This window comes from Danio rerio, chromosome 3 (genome assembly GCF_049306965.1).
Source record: "Danio rerio strain Tuebingen ecotype United States chromosome 3, GRCz12tu, whole genome shotgun sequence".
Lineage (NCBI taxonomy): Eukaryota > Metazoa > Chordata > Actinopteri > Cypriniformes > Danionidae > Danio > Danio rerio.
The window spans coordinates 31284359-31304521 of record NC_133178.1 but is presented as its reverse complement, the minus strand read 5'-3'; the positions used below and the strand labels follow the sequence as shown (position 1 = coordinate 31304521).

Genomic DNA, 20163 nt, shown 5'->3' with positions numbered 1-20163 from the left:
CTGTGGTGATTAGTAACCAAAGATTGTGTTATCGATTGCGGTAAATGACTGACAGATAAACGGCTACTTGTGATCAATTTATGATCACATATTCTGCTTAATACACTATTATTTCGTTAAATATATATAGAGATATTACTGGATCTGAAACAAAACTCTTAATATTTCATGTACCTCCAGCATAACTGCATCACTTCAAAAAGACGCCTGCTTTGACAATTTCAGCATCAGGAAGTCATAATCGGATAGTTCACTTGACAAATACGCATTATTGTTTTCTTCTTAATAATTCTAGGAAAAATTACAAAGGACTGGATGAAAATTGAAATCTTTAAAGTTTGTTTTTATACAACAAATATACAAGATAGAAACTTTTTCAAGATTAAAGCTAAAATTTAGTTTTAAAACAGTCGTACAATCAGTGGTACACATGATCAATTTTAAATACTCAAATACAACACTAATATTAATGTTTTCTTTTTACAAGAAGCTTAAATTGTTGCTCTCACATCAGTCCATTTAATTATATTCAGGTCGTATCAAACGAATCAAGGTAGAGCTTGTAAAATTCTGATGCAGGACCTGCTTCATTACAATTGAACTGATGAGGTCACTGTTCCAGGTCTCAGACTATTTAGCTGACAAGCTCAAAAATGTGTGTAGTACCTGCTGTACAAGTCTGCGTAAAACTGGCTCCAGGTCAGGTCATCTTGAAATGATGAAATTTTAGGTCCACATTCTTTTCACTGTTTAGGCAAACCATCAAAAAAGTATGAATTAGTTGATTTGCACAAGAGAATGGCTATTTTAATACTTGACAATGTAATAAAACTAATAATACTATAGATATCTATTTTTGCTATGGTAAAAGAGTTATTGATCAAAATATAGAGGAATGAAACTATAAAGAATTGTTTGTTTATCATTCACTCTCAGAAATAAGGGTGTGCAAGCTGTCACTGGGGCGGTACCTTTTAAAAGGTAGACATTTGTGCCTAAAGGGTTCAAATTTGTACCTCAAACGTATATATTAGTTTCTAAAAAATAGACAAACACTTTTGTAGTTTTTAGGTACCAATATGTACCCTGAAGGTATTAATATTGACCTTTTAGGTACACAATTGTACCTTTTGAAAATGTACCATCCCAGTGACAAATCGCATTTCTTTATTTCTGAGAGTGTATATTCTTATATATATTGCAAGATTAAATGTTTAAATAAATAGTGCACACTATAGAACAGATCATTGTAAAAGACTGATTTAACATGTGCTTGAATTTCGCTTAAACCAACTTCAATATTTTTATGCAGTTAAAAATATACTTAATGTTGAAAATATTACACATGTTGTCCTGTGAAAAAGGGCGCTACAAAAAGGTACAGAAAGTAAAGCATTACCTACAGTCCACCTAAAGCAGGGGGATCAATAGAGAAAATCTTCATTAGGGTTAAGTGAACATTGACAATTGTGGTAAATCATTTCTGTGCTTTTCTTTTTTGTTTTGACCTCCAGCAAATATCAAAAGCTTTTACCCTCAAGTTTCACAAATTACAAACAACTGACTGTCATTGTCAGACTAAACTAGAAGGAATTAAACTTTAGATATGTATTATATCTAGGGAAATGTCTCAGATCAATAAATAGGGCAAGCTCTCTGATCGCACTTGAACAACACGTTTGTTTAACTAAAATGGCTGGAAATGAACAAGCTCCACTCATTATCAAAGTTCTGCTTGGAGAGTTTTAAAATTGTCGGTTTTGTGAAGAAAACAACCAGACGTCTTCATTTGGAAGTTAGGGCACAAATTTATCTCTCATAACCTTTAAAATCACTACAGTTTTCTTCAGTACAAATAAAATCAAAAACACATGCATTTATCAACCATTCATATACACACTGTAGTACCTCTTCCAACGACTGTCTTCGGCCAACTCAATTATATTATACGAAACTCTTTTTGGAGAAAACAAGTTCTGTAACTAAATGATAGATTTTTGTCAGATTAATTTTAAATTTCAATATAATTAACCAAAAATCAAAAAAATAGAATAGATCCAGCGTCGTCAAACATCAATCAGTTCCCTTTACATACAGATTAACTGTCTTGAGATGGAACCATTGGTAGATAACTTCCATTCCAGAGCTATCGCTAAACTTGAAAGGGTGTCACGTGTCTAAGCAGCACACCTTTACAAACAAATGCTCTGAGACAGTGAGAATATCAGGCCAATAATACAAAATAAAGGGTAACGTTAACATTCAGTTTTCAATTCTTTCATTCACTTTTTCATACTCGAAACCCCAATAGTAATAACTGAGTAACCTAGTTGTCTACTTAAAATGTGCACCAATCTCAGAAAGGGAGAGACGAAGAATGAACACCCATGTAGTGTACTTAAAGTATGTACAGATTGAATATCATAAGAAATAACGTGTTATCTTGATCTCTCCCTATTTTGACCATTTTCAGTACACTTTAAAGCCATACCACAATTCTATACTCATAGTTATTTATAGCAAGACAAGAAAGAGAGACGGGAAGGAGGGTGGAGTACTCAAGTTTACATGATGTCAACACATAGGGGGAACAGAGCAATATAACAAACGACGGTCACTCAATAGCCACGGTGGGCCCAAACACGTGCAGGGGAGGAGATTTAGCAAACTTGTTCGACCAGATGGAACAATATAACCAGTTCTTGTCCAATCATGATGAGGAATGCATGGAAGCAGACTCTCTGTCTTCTCTCTCTTCGTCGTCCATCTTGCGGCCGTGCTTTCTGAAATATTTGTACCTCTGGACGTAAAGCTTGACCAGGTTACTCACTTTCACTGGATTGATTTCGCCTGTTCGGCTGTGACAAATCTGTGCGGAAAAAAACAGACTCTGCTATACACTTTCTGCATGTTATGTTGAACAGTGGAAAACAGGGCTGTCTTGAAATGACATTTACCTTGTGCACAGCTTTCCTTAAAATATCCTTGTAGTCATCTTTGTTGATGTCCTTGCGCTGGTAATATGGCTTGATTGCCAATTTGACTTCCTCTACTGCCCTCTCCTGGGTGTGCAGCTTTTTCAGATACTATGAAAAAGAAACCTTGAATGAAATTGGGGCTATTGTTGACCAAACACCAGTTTGGAAACATTGAGATTTTTGGATTAATGGCTCAGTGTAAACATAATAGAGAGAAAGCACAGTTTAAAGCATTCAGGTGCAAGAAACAGAAACTTTTGCAGCTTTACCAGAGTTTATGGGCTTGGTCACACCAGGCATGATAGCGATAAATATGTTTGTGTCGACACAGACAAACCATAATGTTAATTTTTAGATAATGCTTTTAATTCTGTATGATTCCTTATAACCAGCAGGTGTCCTTAGTGTGCTACCATTTCATCTGAACATAATAGAGATTGTTGTTTAATCAATATATTCAAATTTATAATTAAATCTAATTTAACGATCATAGTCAGTTCCCCAGCATTTTCAAAGACGACAAAGACACACAAACTAGCACTGAATTCCTGTGGTATTTTAATTTATTAATTACTTTCAATTTATTGGTCTTGGAAATATGATTTAAGGGTCTTGCATATTTGTCTTCTTAATGCATATATAAACTATATTTCAAAAGGGGTCGTACACATATGCACCGCACCATGCATTTTTATAAATCTAAACATTTCTATCAGGGTACACACACTGGCGGTGCAAGTCGGCCGCTGTCCGTAACACCCAGCTATGACTCAGGACACGGATCATATTTCTGTTGTGCCACAGAGCGGGTTCTTAATAGTTTAATAGTAGTTCTTAATAGTAACTTTTGGCCTTGCGCACCATGTGCTCCCAGTTGAAAAAGTAAACTCTGAGACAAAAATCGCATTATGTCAGTCGCATCTTTTTCATTCTCCAATCAAATAAAAGCAGAGGCGGGTTTCTGTTGAGGTGCCTGCAGTGTTTGTGTTGTCAAGACAACAACGAAGACTTTTGAAAATGGAGAGGTGTGTGGTTGCTGTTTTGACTGAATGAATGAATACTAGAAACTCACACAGCTTAAAATTTTGAAGGCAATGTGGAGACAATATAAAAAAATAATATTTTTTATTACTCATTTATGAAAAAAAAATGTTTTTTTTAATGTAGACTTTTTCTGATTCAAAAAATAACAATTAAAACTTGTATTTCTTATCGACATTGCGGCTCTGACATCCTTAATAAACTACACTACATTTAATATAAAAAAATTATCCAGGTCTAAACGATATAGTTTGGAAAGGGTTTTAAAACCATAGAGCAGTCTCTGGCAGAGAAGTGAATAACTCATCACATTCTTACGAGGATATTTTATTCATTAAAATTATAATTTCATTGACTTGAATACAATTAACCATGTATAATATTACTCGTCATCTAAAATCTTACAAATAATAAAATAACTTATTGTTTTATTCGTGGCTAGAGCTTGATTAATTCGATTGATATCCTAGGCAGTAGCCTAAGACCTTTACTTCGCCTGACTGAATGTTAGTTCACTGCACACAGCACTGTATTTCACAGCACAAAACTCGCTCTGATCCAGGAGAGAACTTTATCAACCACTACATACACTGCTGAAAGACTTTTTTTCCTGCTGCGCATCGAATAAAGCGAATAAAGACACGCTTAACATCATCGATGTCCAAATTCCACAACATCACTATATCCATAGAACACGAACTTGCAGACTCTTTTAACAACGAGGAAATAATTGCACTTTTTAATTCAAGGCCAAGACAGCTTGTTAATTAAATACCAGCGAGACCACCTGAAGGACGGTTATGGCATGTTGTAATGTCAGCCGTCCAAAAGACTTTGCTTAAAAACTTTAAGGAGGGGCACTTTAACTGTCCAAGGTACTGTTGTATGATTTATATTATAGCCTATATATGCACTAATAAACAAGTCTAATGATTGAATAAATTAAATAAATATGGATTCTTAAATGTCTGTATTGCTTTTACTCAAAAAATATCAATACGTTTTGACAAATGTTTTATAAAAACAAAATGAGCAATTTTAATAATTTCAGCTACAGCTATTTGATTCAGTTATACATAAGTTTGACATTTATAGGGGCGTGTAACATGTTTCTGTGTTTTTGTTTTTTTTTTTGTTCTCGGTGATCTTTAATATAGCTACACAAATATTTTCCAAAACGTCAAGTAATAATTTGCCTTCAGCTTGTTAGTTGATTATGAACACAAAAATAATAAAAAGATAAAAGAGCAGCATTTTGCTAAACATAATAGTCCTTTATATGCTTTATATCCTGTTACATATGTGTCGTTTCATATTCCTTTATTATTTCACTTGCTGTATTCGTTATTTAATGTTTGAATACTGGTTATATTTTACGATCAAAATGTAGGCTAGTATATTTTATATCATTATAAACTTTTGATGTAAAACCACTGTGTAATTTAATTGATTGTTAATAATAAAATAATTTGAGCGCTCTATTTTTTATTAGTGAAAGTGCCCGCTCACTATTGACAAGGCCTGTCCAAAAATATATTTCTGCCACCATAATACAAATGCACTATTATTGTTAACTTATCATTGTTTATTTTTTGTTATGTTCAGAGATTTTAAATATATTATTTATTCCCCTCCAATTATTTTCAAACAGTGCGTTACATTTTAGTCATTTTCCCTCCAAATAAAATTTAGCCAGAGCCGCACAACATTTGACCTTTAAATAAAGTGCTGTGACATGTACCTATATTTAGCACCCTTATTTGATAGAGCGGCAAAACAGTGCTCAGTCACATGGTTGCTTTCGCTTTTATGAACATAAAGTAACTAGTTTCGACTTTTATTTAAATTTAATTGAACAAATAAGCCGTTTACATTGCGTTACCAAGGCAACTACTGATGCGTTTTGTGTAATGTTCCAAAGAGCTTTGTTGCAGCACGACAGTGGAAAACAAAACCACATCCGTGCTGTCCTGAACAGTTTAGCACGGAATGGAACGATTCTGCTTAAAGAACGATTCAGCACGATAGTGAAAAAGCGGCTAATGACGTCCGGTTTGTCGCTTGTAAGTGTGCAGTGGAAAGGCAGATTTAGGCCTATTTGTCTAAACATAAAGAACAGAAGTAGTGATGATACCTTATCTGGGTCTTTGCTTTCACTGTCCCAGCCTGTTTCACTGCCTCCTGTTGGCCCAGTTAATCCTGGAGGTGGAGGAGTTTGAGCACAGCCTCCACCCATGGAGAGTCCAGAATGCAAGTGTGAGGGAGGCGTTTTGGTGCAGCCAACCAAAGGAACAGAGCTGTGAAGAATAAACTGCGCAGGAGTGGGGCCTGGGGGTGGAGCATGTGATGGAGGTGGAGGAACTTGTGATGAAACAGATGAAGATGATGAAGAAGGGTGAGGCTGTGACTGGTTCTGATTGGCCTGAGAGAGAATCTGTGTAAAATGAAAGAAGTAAATCTTACTTCACAGTCAATTGTAACTGAAACTAGAATTAAGTTATTTTGTGCAGTTAAGAAATATATATCAATAAACATGCATATTGTTCAAATATTGCAGATTTTACCTGACTTGTAGCCTGTATAAACTCCTGTGCTTTGGCTCTACTGGCTATATTGGCCTCCTCCATTTTGAAAAGGAGAGCAGTCACTGAAAAGGGGATTAACAGCACATTAAGATTTCTAATTGCACCAAAAATTAAAAATGCATTTAAGTAGCGAACTACTTAATCCCACATTAAACACTTACATGCCAAAACACCTCCAGCAGTGCAGTCCACTCCGGTTTGTAGACTCCAGGGTAATGGTGGAGCTGAGGGGGGTGGAGGCGGAGGTGGTGGTGGCTTGTTTACTGAAGATGAAGATACTGAAGAGGAGGAGGAGGAAGAAGGATCATTTGCTAGCGTAGCACTGGAATGGGAGATAACTGACAATGAAGCAGCTGAAGTAGAGCATGGTGGCGATGCTTTCTGATCATCTGGTGGGGGAGGCTTAGAAATGGTAGTGGACTGAGATATTGTATCACCCCTCATCTGTGATGTCAGCAGACCAGGAGGGCTGGCAGGGGACTTTGATGGTGTAAGAGATGAGGCTTTGGACTGAACAGGGCCATCCTCTAAGAGAAATGAAGGCTCTGGCGTCTTGCAGCTACTATCAACAGTTTGAGAGTCTGGGGACGACTCTCTTGTATCTCGAGATGGAGGCAAAGACAGTGGGGATGTGTGTGGTGGTGAGGAGGATGGAGGAAGGATACTAGCTGATGAAGAAGTGGAGGACGATGAAGAGGATGAGGGAGTGGGTCCAGGAGGAGCTGAAGGAGGACTGGATGGCTTGGATCCAACCCCAATCAACGGCTGCATTTCTGTTGATACTCCGCCCCAACCACCACCAACTGTGCTACAACTACTATTAGCACCTTTAGAATCACTTCCATCCACAGTCAGCCCTTTTTCTCTAGGCTTCTTTCCAGGCCTCCTTCTACGTTTTGCTGCCAGTGAGGAAGTAGGGGAAGAGGCAGATGAGGATGTGGATGTAGCAGAGCTTGGCTTGGCTTTCTTAGGCTTCAGTCCACTCTGGTTTGTTGATGACGGAGGCCCGAGGATGTTGCGTTGCTTCCCAGTTTTGCTTGGGTCTTTGCCTCTTCCGGGAAGAGCCAATGTCTCTGAGCAGGGCTTAAGAAAAGGTGACCGGCTCTCATTGTCTCGGCGGAACACCACGGCAATAGACCCACCAACGACTGAGGGCCCCGAAGCTCCACTTACAACACCACCAGGTCCAAGAAGATCAAGGCCCAATTTCCCAGAGTTTCCAGTGGTGCTGCTAACACCCTCACGTACTAGGACAGACACTTTAGACTGGAGCTTGCCCTTTCTGCTGCCCCCACTGAGCTTCTTGGACCTCCCAGAACGCCCGGCATCCTTCTTTCCAACTTTTTCCTTACCAGTTTTCCTTTCCCGCTTGGTAGTAGATGAGGAAGCTGTGGGCTGAAGGGAATTGGTGTTGCCTGAGGATGCAGAAAGAGGTGGTGAGACAGATGAAAGGTTTTTAATTTTGGGTTTTGGTCTATGAGAAGAAGAGGATGAGGTGGATTCAGACTGACCAACTGTCTTGCCAGATCTGGATTTCTTCTTCGGATGATGACGGCTGGTTTTAGGTGCTCCGGATTGAATTTTGGGACTGGGTATAGGGGGCTCAGGAGGAGGGGAAAGTAGTGGTGAGTCCTCTAGAGAAGGGTAATCTGAATCTAGTGCTTCCCCATCCAAAGAGAGCATGTCTACCTCAGGACGGTCTGAAAGATGATCTGATTCATACCCAAAACGAGGAGGTGAGAGGGAGGTGGGTCGGGACCTGCTCCTGCTTCCCTCATCCTTCCTTTCTTCGTCCTCTGATCGTCTCCTGCGTTTCTTCTTCCTCTTACGATGTTTGTCTGAACTCTGAGATCGGCTATGGGAGCGCCGTTGGCTACGTGGTGGTGAATTTGGGACTGTGGTGGTGGTAGTAGTGGTAGTAACAGTAATTGTACGTTTAATTGCGAAAAGATCAGAGCCATTGAGATCCTGAATTGACGGGGGTACAACAGGTCTGCTGTCTCTTCTCCTGTCCCTGTCTCGATCTCTGTCTCTTACCATTTCTTTCTCTCTGTCTCTCCTGTCTCTGCTTCTTCTTGTATTGACTCTCTCTCTGCTATTGGACCTCCTAGTATCTTCCTCTCTATCTCTCCTTCTTTCATCTCTTCTTCTGGATTCTCTGTCTCTCTCTCTATCCCTGTCATCTCGCCACCGGTCCCTATCCCTGTCTCTTGCATGGTTCCTTTCTCGCTCTCTCTCCCTCTCTTTATCTTTGTGCCTGTCTTCTGAGTGGCTGGACCAAGATCTGCGGCTATGCGTGTTGTGTCGGGAGGCATTCTGTGAGTGGGAGCGGGAGGAATGTTCTGGAGTGCTCCTGCGTCTCTTTTTCCTCCTGCGACTATCACTTCGACTACTTCTTTGTTCCCTATCCTTGTCTTTGATCTCTTTTTCACTCCTATTTTCATGGTCACCCGCTTTACTTTCCCTTTTACCTTCACCTGATTCCTTCTCCTCTTTCCTCTTTTTTCTCTTTTCCTTGTCTCCTCTTCCCTCCTTCCGCTTACGTCTATCCCTGTCCTTTGAACTTTTGGATGATTTGCGACTTCTTCCTTTATCCGTGGATAGAGGTGGTGAACCTGGGAAAGATGAAGAAGGTAAAGGCAAAACAGATGTCGGTGGAGGTGAAATAGATGCAGAAGAAGGGCATGATCTAAATTTCTCTTTCCGCCTACTCGTCAGTTTTCTCCTCAGGTCTCCAACACCCACAGAAGCCACTGGTTCCCTCTCCCATTCTTCATCAGCACGGACAGACACAAACCCATCACCCTCCAAGACTCGCAAAATCCTCTCTGGCTTAGGGACACCACCTTGGAGGTAAGAAGGACTACTTGAGGATGGAAGCAACACCTCTCTCCTTCTTTCAATCACTCGTTCCCGTACTCTTTCACTGGCCCCCACTATCTCTCCTTCTTCTATTTCAGAGTGCTCAGAGTCTGTTCCTTGTATTTTAATTTTCCCCTGTTCCCTCATTCTGTCTTTAAAGGAGCACTTGGTGCTGAGTTCTAAAGGTACATTATTGAAGACTGAAGATGGAGCATCAGTTTCTGTTGAATCTGGAGGGCCTGCCTCTGTGCCAGCAGGCTCCATGATTTCCATTTCTTTTTCAGCTTTAACATTCCCTTCACTAATAATGCTGCTTCCTCCTTCATTCTCCTCATCGAAACATCTTTTCTCTTCTTCTGTTTCAGATACAGGAGAACCTGTTGGTTCAAAAGGATCATACTTGTCAACCTCTTCATCCTCGTCTTCAGTGGATGGCCGGTCTCTCTCCCCCTCACCCTCAGTTGGGTGAAAGGGGTCGTATATATCATTTTCTAAACTCTCGCTCTGTCCATCATTGCATGGATGTGTAAATGATGATGATGCATGAAGTGAAGGATCAGAAGAAGGTGGCGGCACAGGCACTGATGATGGCACCAGAGAAGATGAAGTGGATGACACAAAGTCTCCATTTCCTTTGCTGACATTGTTATCACCCGCATGGCCACGGTCTTCATTCTCTTGGTAGTTTGTACCCATTCCACCAGGAGATGATGATGAGGGGGACGATGAGGGTGAAGAAGGAGCAGATGAAGGAGATGATGGTGAGTTGGATGGTGATGAGGGAAGAGGGCTTTTGGCCATTTCTATAATCCTCTCAGAGTTTTTAAAAGAACAAGGCAGGTGCGTCTGTTCCGGGGTTTCAAATACACTAGTGCATAATCCAGGAAAAGAGTCTGAAGTAAAAAAATGGTCTGTAGATACTCTCTTTTTCCTTAAAGATGGTGGGAAGAGATGATGTTCTTTCAAAAAAGAACCTAAAGAAACAAAAGAGAAAAATACATTAAGAAAATGGTTTGTTCATATGGTACTACTTAAGCCTAGTTCACACTACAGGATTTTAAACATCAGCAGATCGCTGTGCCGTTCACACTACATGACCTGACTTTGTGTCTTTTAATCTCTGTGGTGTTCACACTACGCAACACTCCGTGAACGATCCACAAGAGGGGGGTCACACACTACATGATCTGACAACAACTCATTCCCCATCAGTTCATTCAAGCTACCAAACCACAGCCAATGAAATTTTGAGGGAGGAGTCGTCAGAAAAAGCTGAACACTATTGGCTGCTTGTGTGCAGATTACATCACTGACAGCGTTTCAAGCTTTGGAGAAAGCATTTAAAAACATCGTCAAATCAGTTGATTTATCAGCGGATTAATCACTCATCTGCAGGTTCCAGTGGATAGATACACAGAGAGTTTTTAATTTTTGTAATTTTATAACTCTTTGAAATAAAACTAACATATTTATAACACCCTGCCGTTTTCTAACTATCAGTGTATTTCTTTCTGACATTGTTATTTTTTTTTTTTATTACAAAACAGTAAAGAACTGAGCATTTCTGCCTTAAATTACCATATTGGTTAAAATGACTGCACGCATGTCTAATACTTTTCACTGTGACTTTAAATATGTGTGCATTTTCTTGCCTAGCAACTTCCTGCTAACATAAACAAAACTTTCTGATGGCAAAAACATCAATTTACTTTAGAAATCTTTAAAAACAGCATATTATGTGCTGTGAAATAGCTCCTGTTTGAAAGTGAAAATGAAAGCCAAGACCTTTAAGTGTTCTAGTATCTTAACTACATATTTATAGGCTGTATTACAAAAAAAAGATTATATTTTTAGGGTAATGGTGTCAATAAATATGATGCCAGACATTCAAAGCTTAATTTTAATATCTCAATAATAGCTGAATGTAAAGATGTTGTGACAATATGGCGTTTTATATAAGAACCGTCAGAATGAGCAGAATGGTAATTCTAATAGTTACAGAATTCTAGTTCCACTGTTAATGTATCCTCCTCTCATGTCTGTGCTAACGCAGAATGAAGCCAGTGCACCGATGCCTATTCTGACCAATCACAGATGTTTCTGCTGAGCTCCTGAACACACTGGCACGCGGCTCATGCTGATATGCTCTCTCATTGGCTGCAGCTGGTCACTACATCTGACCACACGTGGGGTTGAGTCGGCCGACTGCTCAGGAATATTTAGCATGCTGAATGTTGGATTTCCGTCTGCGAGGTGTCGGCGACGCGTCAGCGAGCCTCGCTGATGCGTTGTTCAGTAGTTCACACATAAAGAGCGGCGAGCGCCGTGCACCCGCAGATTTCTTCCCGATCACAGCCCGATCTGTCGGCGAGCTCGTTAACTTCCAAATCGGGCTCAAAACAGGCTTAAAGTCCTTTAGTGTGAACAAGGCATTACAAGGTCATTAGCAGACTTGCACCAACCTGGCTTCTGGTAACGAAGGTTTGGGGTAACAGATGTCAACAAAGCAAGAGATGCACCATCATCTACTTTCACTTCTGCGGTTAACTCCACATCAAAATCGCTGAAGGTGATAAAAATGATAATAATTATATATATACACATACATACATTATCTTAATTTTTTAAAATTACATAATATAATACAAAACATGCAATAAAATGGTTAGGTTAGTAGTTCTGAATTTAACTTGCACTGCAAGTAATTTTCACTATTGCAACAACAAAATTGAAAATGAACAATTCAAGTTAAACAAATTTAGAGCAAATATTATTTGTCAAAGTCTTTGTTTAAACAGACTAAAATGACAAAATTGCACTGACCTAACAGAACTAGTGGAAGTCTATCAACTGACAAGAAGTATATTATTTTTAAAAATGCTAGATAAATTATTATGAAAGCTGGTAACATTACCAATAAATTTCCAGAATTCAGTTGTGCGAACAGCACATTTTATATTTACTGGTAAATATGTTCTAGTAATTTACAGATATTACTGTGTGATCTAATATAATGAAGCACAATTTATAGCAATGTAAAAGCACATCCCTCATGTATCTGCATTTAAAATACGACCACTTAAATAGCTAATTAAGTCCAGTATGGATAGGACATCCGCAGCTATTATCAAGCTATTTTTTTTACTTTATGGCCTCAATTATAATATAATAATTCTTACCAGCCCAGAAACTGAGGATGTGAGCTTAGCTGAGGCACAAGAAACACAGGCTCAGAAGAAGCAACAGCTGCAGCACCCTACAAAAGTGTAAAACAAAAAAACATTTCAATTACCTAATATGACTTAATCCACACTGGGTAAATTTCAGACAGACAATGCATACAACATCTACAAGTAGTTAAGCTTAACGCAGCAACTTATGGTTATGCAAATGGTCAAAATGATTTTACTTTACCAGTTCACTAGGCTCATCCTCTGAGGTCTCTCTGTTTCCTTGGAAACATCTTAAGCCAAGTGTCCTTCTGTCTGTTTTAGACTCCACTTCCTCCTCTTCATTAGGAGATTGTTCAGTCTGTGACTACAAGACAGAAAAGCACATTCAAGAATGAGTGTAATGGTAAATAATACTTAAACATGACAATAACCAAATAAATGAATAGATTAAAGAATCCTTAAACACAACACAACACACAAGATAATAAGTATAAATTAGAATTACACCAAACAAATTACTCTTTCGTTTCTCATTTCTTTTGTATCATTATTTGAAGATTTGATTTCTAAATCAGGCAATAAGTTGTGAGAGTTCAACTCTTTATCATTACATATATAGCAAATAATCTTGTGATTCTTCTTCGGTGTGGGTCATTTTTTGGGGAACATCATGTCTGTGTGAAACGTTACTTTTAAAGACAAATGGGGAAAACCGGTAGCAGAGATAGCCCATGTCCTGTATAATTCTTGGTTCAACAGTTCATAATTCGACAGTTTCTATAGAACAGAATCCTTCTCATGTACATTACTGACTTTTCAAAGTGAAACAAATCAAACTTTTAACTATTTGTGCTGCACAAGAAAAGCTCCCTCACAATTATTTGCACATGAAAATAAGATGTTTCACACTTCCAATCCTGATCGAAAAATTTAAACATCATTGACATAGAAAATTAATTGTCGTTAAGACCAATGTGGTTTGGAATTGGTCATTTGTACATGGAAAAAAAATATGACCTGAACATTCACTCCAATAAAACTTAAACGCACACTCTAATTATTTATTTACAGTAAGCATCCAACTTGCTCCTGCACAAACAAGTAGCTTTATCTCGCTTCATAAGACACTCACCTCTCCTGGCACAACATCTGCTTCATCCTTTTCAGCCTGTCCATCTGTTCCCATCTACACACAGCAGACAACACCATAACAAAGATCTGAAACATTCGCTCGAGATACCATAAAGCTGCGCTTGCACATGCCAATAAACTAAAACCCGGGGAATATATTAACCTACTTAGGCATTAAATCTCGGTCTTTAACTTGAAGACCTCTCGGGGAAGCTTGATCACTCGGGTAACTTAACAGAAAGCTTGTGTTGACATTCAACTCAATGCCTTTGGATCTCGACCCTCTGACATCATTGATCGCGATCACTGGATGAAATTGATTTAAGGTGATGCTACAAGACGATGCTTGTTATCTGTCTATATATCTGTAGATCTATCTAGCTAACGTTATCTAACGTTGTAACGTTACTGAAGCATTTTGCCTATGCGTATATATCTTTAATTAAGATTAAGCGCCAGTGCCATACAGCTAACTCTGAATAAAATTAGCATTGCAAACTCATTTTCATCTCAGTGTTGAATTTTAGGAAAACACCGCGCACTCGCTGAAATAATTGACTGGCTAAAAATGTGTCGACCACAGAGGTTAGCTTGCTAGCTAAGTTAGACAAGCTACAAGAGCCACTTACCTTCATGGCGCAGAGGTGAATCGGCTAGTGAATTCCAAAGCTGAGAACCTGCTAAATCCCTCAGCGGTGTTTTTGATAACTTTAAAACAGAATTCAGAGGCACGAAACATTTTTTTAGGAACACAATAAGAGGCCCATCCCATCCGATTCCGCCATTTTGCTTTCCCTACCGAAACTGCCGGCACGGGCTTATGGGAAATGTAGTTTTTCATCAAAGACGTCTTCTTTGGCGACGACGTAAATCGGAAATAAAAAAAAATGTCTGCGTGTGTGTGATGTATGAGAAAAACTGTAGTAAATAGAAAATCTCGACAATAACCGAGAACAGTCTTGCTGGACTGAAATTGTGATTGTTTAAATCTGATGTTTACAAAGCAGCACAATTCTCCTAATTTAAAATGAGTCTTTAATGGTTGGAAGATTTTAGATTCTTAGTTAAACTAAATTGTTATATCATTTTACCATCGAAATATTAAAAGCCTATTGATAATTTTCAAGAATCACAAGTTATTCCGTTTGATACTTGGCAAGTGCTTTTGTTTAATCAAAATTAGCCTAAGATGCTGCCATACATAATCATGCAAAGTCAAACCAATGATAACCCTTTAATGTTGCTTTTACTGCATGAGCTGCATGAATGCAATAATAATTTAAGTAATGACCAGTCTTGACTTATTTATTGTAATCATTGACCATGCATTTATTAAAGCAAAAGTGTAGTAGCCATGTTTTCATCTGTATGAACATATTTATATAACAAATATGGTTAAACTGTGGCTACTGCAGCAAAACTGTGATGATTTTGTGGTTAACATGTACAATAACCATGGTTTTATGGTTGTATTGTAATGAAATCAGTTCATCTTCATAAGGGCAGACTTGTTTGTGCCAATAAAAGCAAACAGCTATATATGTTTGCATTTGTTTTATTGGAAACATATCCATTGTGTAACATTTCAAATAAACCCTCATTTACTCCTGATCACATCCAAACAGGCTCAAACCTGCGGCACTTAATAGGTTCTAGTTATCATTACTCAGGTGAAGTATATGCAGAAGTAGCACTGGTGATTTCTTTGTGTTACAGTAATTCTCCAGGTCATCGCAGAAGAAAAATGACAGCACTGCTCCACAATGCCCCTCTTCTCAAACGCGTCTCTCTCTCCACTCTACTGCAGGAAGGTGGCGCTGTTTCTAATCATGATGCCTGTGGAAAGAGTGTTATCAATGACTGGTTGTCACCAAAAAGGCTCCAAAACGGGTAAACCATGCATGCATAACGCTATACATTTAATATTCCAAGGAATGTTGACTACTCTGCTGTACACTCTGCGAGTGAGACAAGAGACATTGTGACATTTTATATGGTCTTCGGGGAGATCAAATCAAAGAGGTCGGAAACCTGTATATGCATAATAAACGCGTTTACTTTATTTAAATACATTGTTTTGTCTAAATAAAGTCAAAATGCATGTGAAATGTTTCAACATCATTCAGCATAATAGATATGTAAAATGATGCATTACATTGCTAATTGTTTACAAAAATGAATCAGTGTTGTATATATTTTGAGGTTGAATTTGGAACAGAAAGTCTGAAAAGATAATCAATTAAATATCCTTAATAATTTGATCTGAATTAATTTGATCTGATCTCTTAAATTGATCTTTTATTGTTTTGATGCTTGAAAACTTGTTTAAACTGTGGTTATTTTAGTTTCATATATAATGTAATAAGATTAGAATTTTATAAATATGAAAAAATACAAATTTTTTAATGCTTATTTATTATCATGGCGGTTTATTCCACTCTGGTGACCGCAGAATAATAAAGGGACTAAGCCGACAAGAAAATGAATGAATGAATGAATTTATTATCATCCATCATAAACAACAAACAATAACAATAGAAAATTGCCAATCCGTTAAAACTTGTTTTAAATTAAAACTCTAGCCAGCGAACAACAAACTAGACAGCTCATTTTCTCACTCTGAATTTATCCATTTAACCTTCTTTTAATGCATATTTTATTGGTTGTTCTTCTGTAAGACCTGACATATCAAAATAATAGGCAGAAAATTCTACTTTTCTGGAACTGAAATGTTTATTAAACTATTTAGCAGAATCAAAAAAAATGATGAGGAAGATTCTAAAGAGAAAATTGTAGTCCAGACAAGAAACTGAGGTCCCAACAGCACAAACACAGTCAGAAAGCACTGCGTTGCACTTTGCTGACATTCTGTGTGTTGTTGGGACCTCAACTTCTTGTCTGGACTAAACTTGCAGTAGGCCTACTTCTTGACCCCATTACAGCTGTCTGAATGACCATCATCCTGAATGGCTAGAGGAGTCCATCCTCCTGATTTTCTAACTGCTCTATAGCACTTTAATTGCCACACATTTTTGCATTGATGACATCTTTAAAACTTTATTTTCTATCTTCTTTCTCTGTTCTTTTTGACATCTAAAAATACACGTAAATTGATCAATATAGTTTACCCCCATGTGTATTTTAAGATGGCATTTCGGTCACTAATTAAATCATATACAAATACTGTGTTTGCATTGTAGTAGATTACATTACAAAAATGTAACATGATTGTTTGGAAATAAAGCACCTTTTATAGTCGTTGTATGAAATTCAATGCATGCAATTTCAACACAATTTATTTGTAACATAAGAAATCGATTATTGTGCTTTGTTTCAATAAAAAAACTCTATTTAATAAAATTAGTTACACAGTAAATATAAAATTTATTATTAATAATATATATTGAAATTAGCAAATAGTTTCCAGCCAAAAAGCATTCGAGTAATTAAAAAGGTAAAAAAAAAAAGCCTTTCCACTGCCTGCAGTGTCATGAAAGTCCACAAGGGGGGCGAAGTATCAAATCACACACAACTTGTTTTAAAATAAAACATTGATTAGGTTGATATTATATAGGTCTTTAAAACTCGTGTAAACTCGACTTTATATGGTTAAAGCCTTCTTCTAATCGTTATTTTCACAATTTATGATGGCATACTGTCAAAAATTGTACAAATGGTAGAGGCCAAATTCTGGACTTTGTCAGTAGGGGGGTACGTGTGTCTTTCGAAACACCCAAACTCCCCCTCTCTACGAGCCTGTTAAATGCTCAATTTTTGGTAACATATTGTCAGCTTTACAATAAAAGTGAAAAAATCTCAGTAAGCTACTGTAAAGTTGACTGAATGAAGGTTATCAGGCAAAAAGCTTTGCGCATGGTAACTTACGGAGTTTGTGCTCTCGAACACGCTTCCCCCAGGGCTGGTGGAAGAGACCCTTCTCTCCGCAGACGATCAGCAGCGCCTCCACGAGCTGAATCCCGCACAGCCTCCGCTTCCCTCCCGCGCCACTGTGGGTCAGCAAAGAGCCGGCGCACAGAGACAGCAGCAGAAGACCCGACCCCTGCATTATTCTCCCTAAGAGGAAACTTCACAGACTATAAAGCGAAAAACAGCAAGTCTTTCTCTTTTGATTGTGTCCTGTCAAGAGTGAATGTGTCCCGAGAGCCAGTTATTCTCTCTCCCTTCTGTTTCTGTCCTAACGCACCCTGCTTTTTATGAGGGTCCATCATGTGCTGAACAACTAGCCTCAATTAATCACCTTCAATCAGTACAAATAATTACCCCTATCAGCTCACCCCAGCCTTTCTCTTTCTGACCCCCACTTTATTTAATTACCCCTATTAAGCTTTATATAAACCTGCGCTGCTTTCATCTCTCCTTTACTCTCTCTCTCTTTCCAACCCTCTGTCTTTTTCTCACTGTTGTCTGAATGCCAGCATAGCAGCTTTTTTTCCCTAACTCCTATTGTCTGGCCCTATTGGCTTTCTCGCTAATTAGCGCTCCTGTTCTGAGGATAACTCTTGCAGTAAATTGTATTGTTTTAGCATTATTAATACAAAAAGAAAATATATATATACTGCTCTTAAAATTAAAGGTGCCAGGAGGAACCAAATAATGCCATAATATTTTGTGGCGTGAAAAGGACGGAAGGTGGTCATTTTTGGAGCCATCAATGGCAATGAGGAACTTTTAATTTTAAGCGTGTAACAGAGATGACCAATAGTATCTGGATGCAGTCTTTAAGAAGCGAGTGTAGATTGCTTCTCTTAAATATGGAATGTCAGACACAATGCACTCAATGGAGCTAGTGATGTCTGGGCCCGTGGGCCAAAACTGGCCCAAAACCTTTGGCTTTGCCCACCACCCCATCTGAGGAGACAGAAACAATGAAGGGGAGGGTTGGGGAAATGACTTTAATAAAGATTATCATTTCTAATTTAACATATATAATCTTTTATTTGTTCGTTTTATTGTTGAGCTACAAATAAACAAGCCTGAATCAAATGTTTTAATCAAATGTTTTCTAATTTATCATTGTGTTATAAATGTAATTGTTTGTTTTTATTATAATAAATTAATTATAAAATGTAAAAAAAAATTAAATTAGTTGAAGTCAGAATTATTAGCCCCCCTTTGATTTTTTTTCTTTTTTAAATATTCCCCAAATAATGTTTAACAGAGCATGGAAATTGTCACAGTATGTCTGATAATATTTTTTCTTCTGGAGAAACTCCTATTTGTTTTATTTCAGCTAAAATAAAAGCAGATATTTTTTCAACACCATTTTAAGGACAAAATTATTAGCCCCTTTAAGCTAATTTTTTTTGACTGTCTACAGAACAAACCATCATTATACAATAACTTGCCTAATTACTCTAACCTGCCTAGTTTCACTATTAACCTAGTTAAGCCTTTAAATGTCACTTTAAGCTGTATAAAAGTGTCTTGAAAAATATCTAGTTAAATATTATTTACTGTCATCTTGACAAAGATAAAATAAATTTGTTATTAGAAATGAGTTATTAAAACTATTATGTTTAGAAATCTGTTGAAAAAAATCTTCTCTCTCCGTTAAACAGAAATTGGAGAAACAAATAAACAGGGGGTCTATAATTCTGACTTCAACTGTATATACACTGATATATACTTTAGATTTTTTTTCTTTTTTAAATATTTCCCAAATTATGTTTAACAGAGCAAGGAAATTTTCACAGTATGTCTGATAATATTTTTTCTTCTGGAGAAAGTCTGATTTGTTTTATTTCGGCTAGAATAAAAGCAGTTTTTAATTTTTTAAAAACAATTTTAAGTTCAAAATTATTAGCCCCTTTAAGCTAATTTTTTTTCGATAGTCTACAGAACAAACCATCATTATACAATAACTTGCCTAATTACCCTAACCTGCCTAGTTCAACCTTATTAACCTAGTTAAGCCTTTAAATGTCACTTTAAGCTGTACAGAAGTCTTGAAAAATATCTAGTCAAATATTATTTACTGTCATCATGACAAAGATGAAATAAATTAGTTATTAGAAATAGGTTTCTAAAACTATTATGCTTAGAAATGTGCTGAAACAATCTTCCCTCCATTAAACAGAAATTGGGGGAAAAAATAAACAGGGGCGCTAATAATTCTGACTTCAACTGTATCATGCAATAGTTAACCAAATATCATTATTTAAAAAAATACGAAATTACCCACGGCAACTTTGTAATACAGTTTGATATATTTACCTTCGGCCCACCACAGCCCTCAATTATGTTTGTTTTTTGGCCATTCATAAGAAAAAGTTTGGGCACCCCTGGTTTATACCAAACTAAAATGGAGGCATAGATTTGGCAGTGTTGTGAAAGAGTGAGAGAGGATGGGTGGGATTAGTTTAGGGAAACTCA

The 20163-nt window shown here is 37.5% G+C and overlaps 2 protein-coding genes across 5 annotated transcripts; both read right to left on the bottom strand.

Moving 5' to 3' along the window:
- Positions 1-1788: 1788 nt before the first annotated feature.
- On the bottom strand, positions 1789-14576 carry scaf1 (SR-related CTD-associated factor 1). 4 transcript variants are annotated; one of them, XM_073944590.1, is made up of 12 exons: positions 14400-14576; positions 13772-13825; positions 12881-13003; positions 12646-12722; positions 11929-12029; positions 9316-10440; positions 8116-9219; positions 6766-8019; positions 6584-6666; positions 6154-6453; positions 2958-3086; positions 1789-2869 (listed from the first exon to the last, which is right to left on the bottom strand). In XM_073944590.1, exons 1-12 carry the CDS (start codon positions 14403-14405, stop codon positions 2711-2713), a joined length of 4515 nt encoding a protein of 1504 aa, XP_073800691.1. In that variant the 5' UTR covers positions 14406-14576; the 3' UTR covers positions 1789-2710. The 4 variants fall into 4 exon arrangements, with proteins under 4 accessions (XP_073800691.1, XP_005164126.2, XP_073800690.1 ...); XM_005164069.6 differs by having other exon boundaries at positions 8116-10440; XM_073944589.1 differs by having other exon boundaries at positions 6766-9219.
- A 733-nt stretch (positions 14577-15309) lies between these two features.
- On the bottom strand, positions 15310-17924 carry LOC100534937 (insulin). Its single transcript, XM_009299616.4, is given in 3 exon segments — positions 15310-15502; positions 15505-15568; positions 17642-17924. Coding segments are annotated over 3 exon segments (339 nt in total). The 5' UTR covers positions 17837-17924; the 3' UTR covers positions 15310-15422.
- Between the last annotated feature and the right edge of the window lie 2239 nt (positions 17925-20163).

What these genes read in the sequence shown, in the direction of transcription:
- scaf1 (XM_005164068.6), bottom strand. An exon ending in TTATACAGGCTACAAGTCAG is followed by an intron (nt 6,454 to 6,583) that starts GTAAAATCTGCA and finishes CATTTTACACAG; the next exon opens with ATTCTCTCTCAGGCCAATCA. An exon ending in TAAGGAAAGCTGTGCACAAG is followed by an intron (nt 2,870 to 2,957) that starts GTAAATGTCATT and finishes TTTTCCGCACAG; the next exon opens with ATTTGTCACAGCCGAACAGG.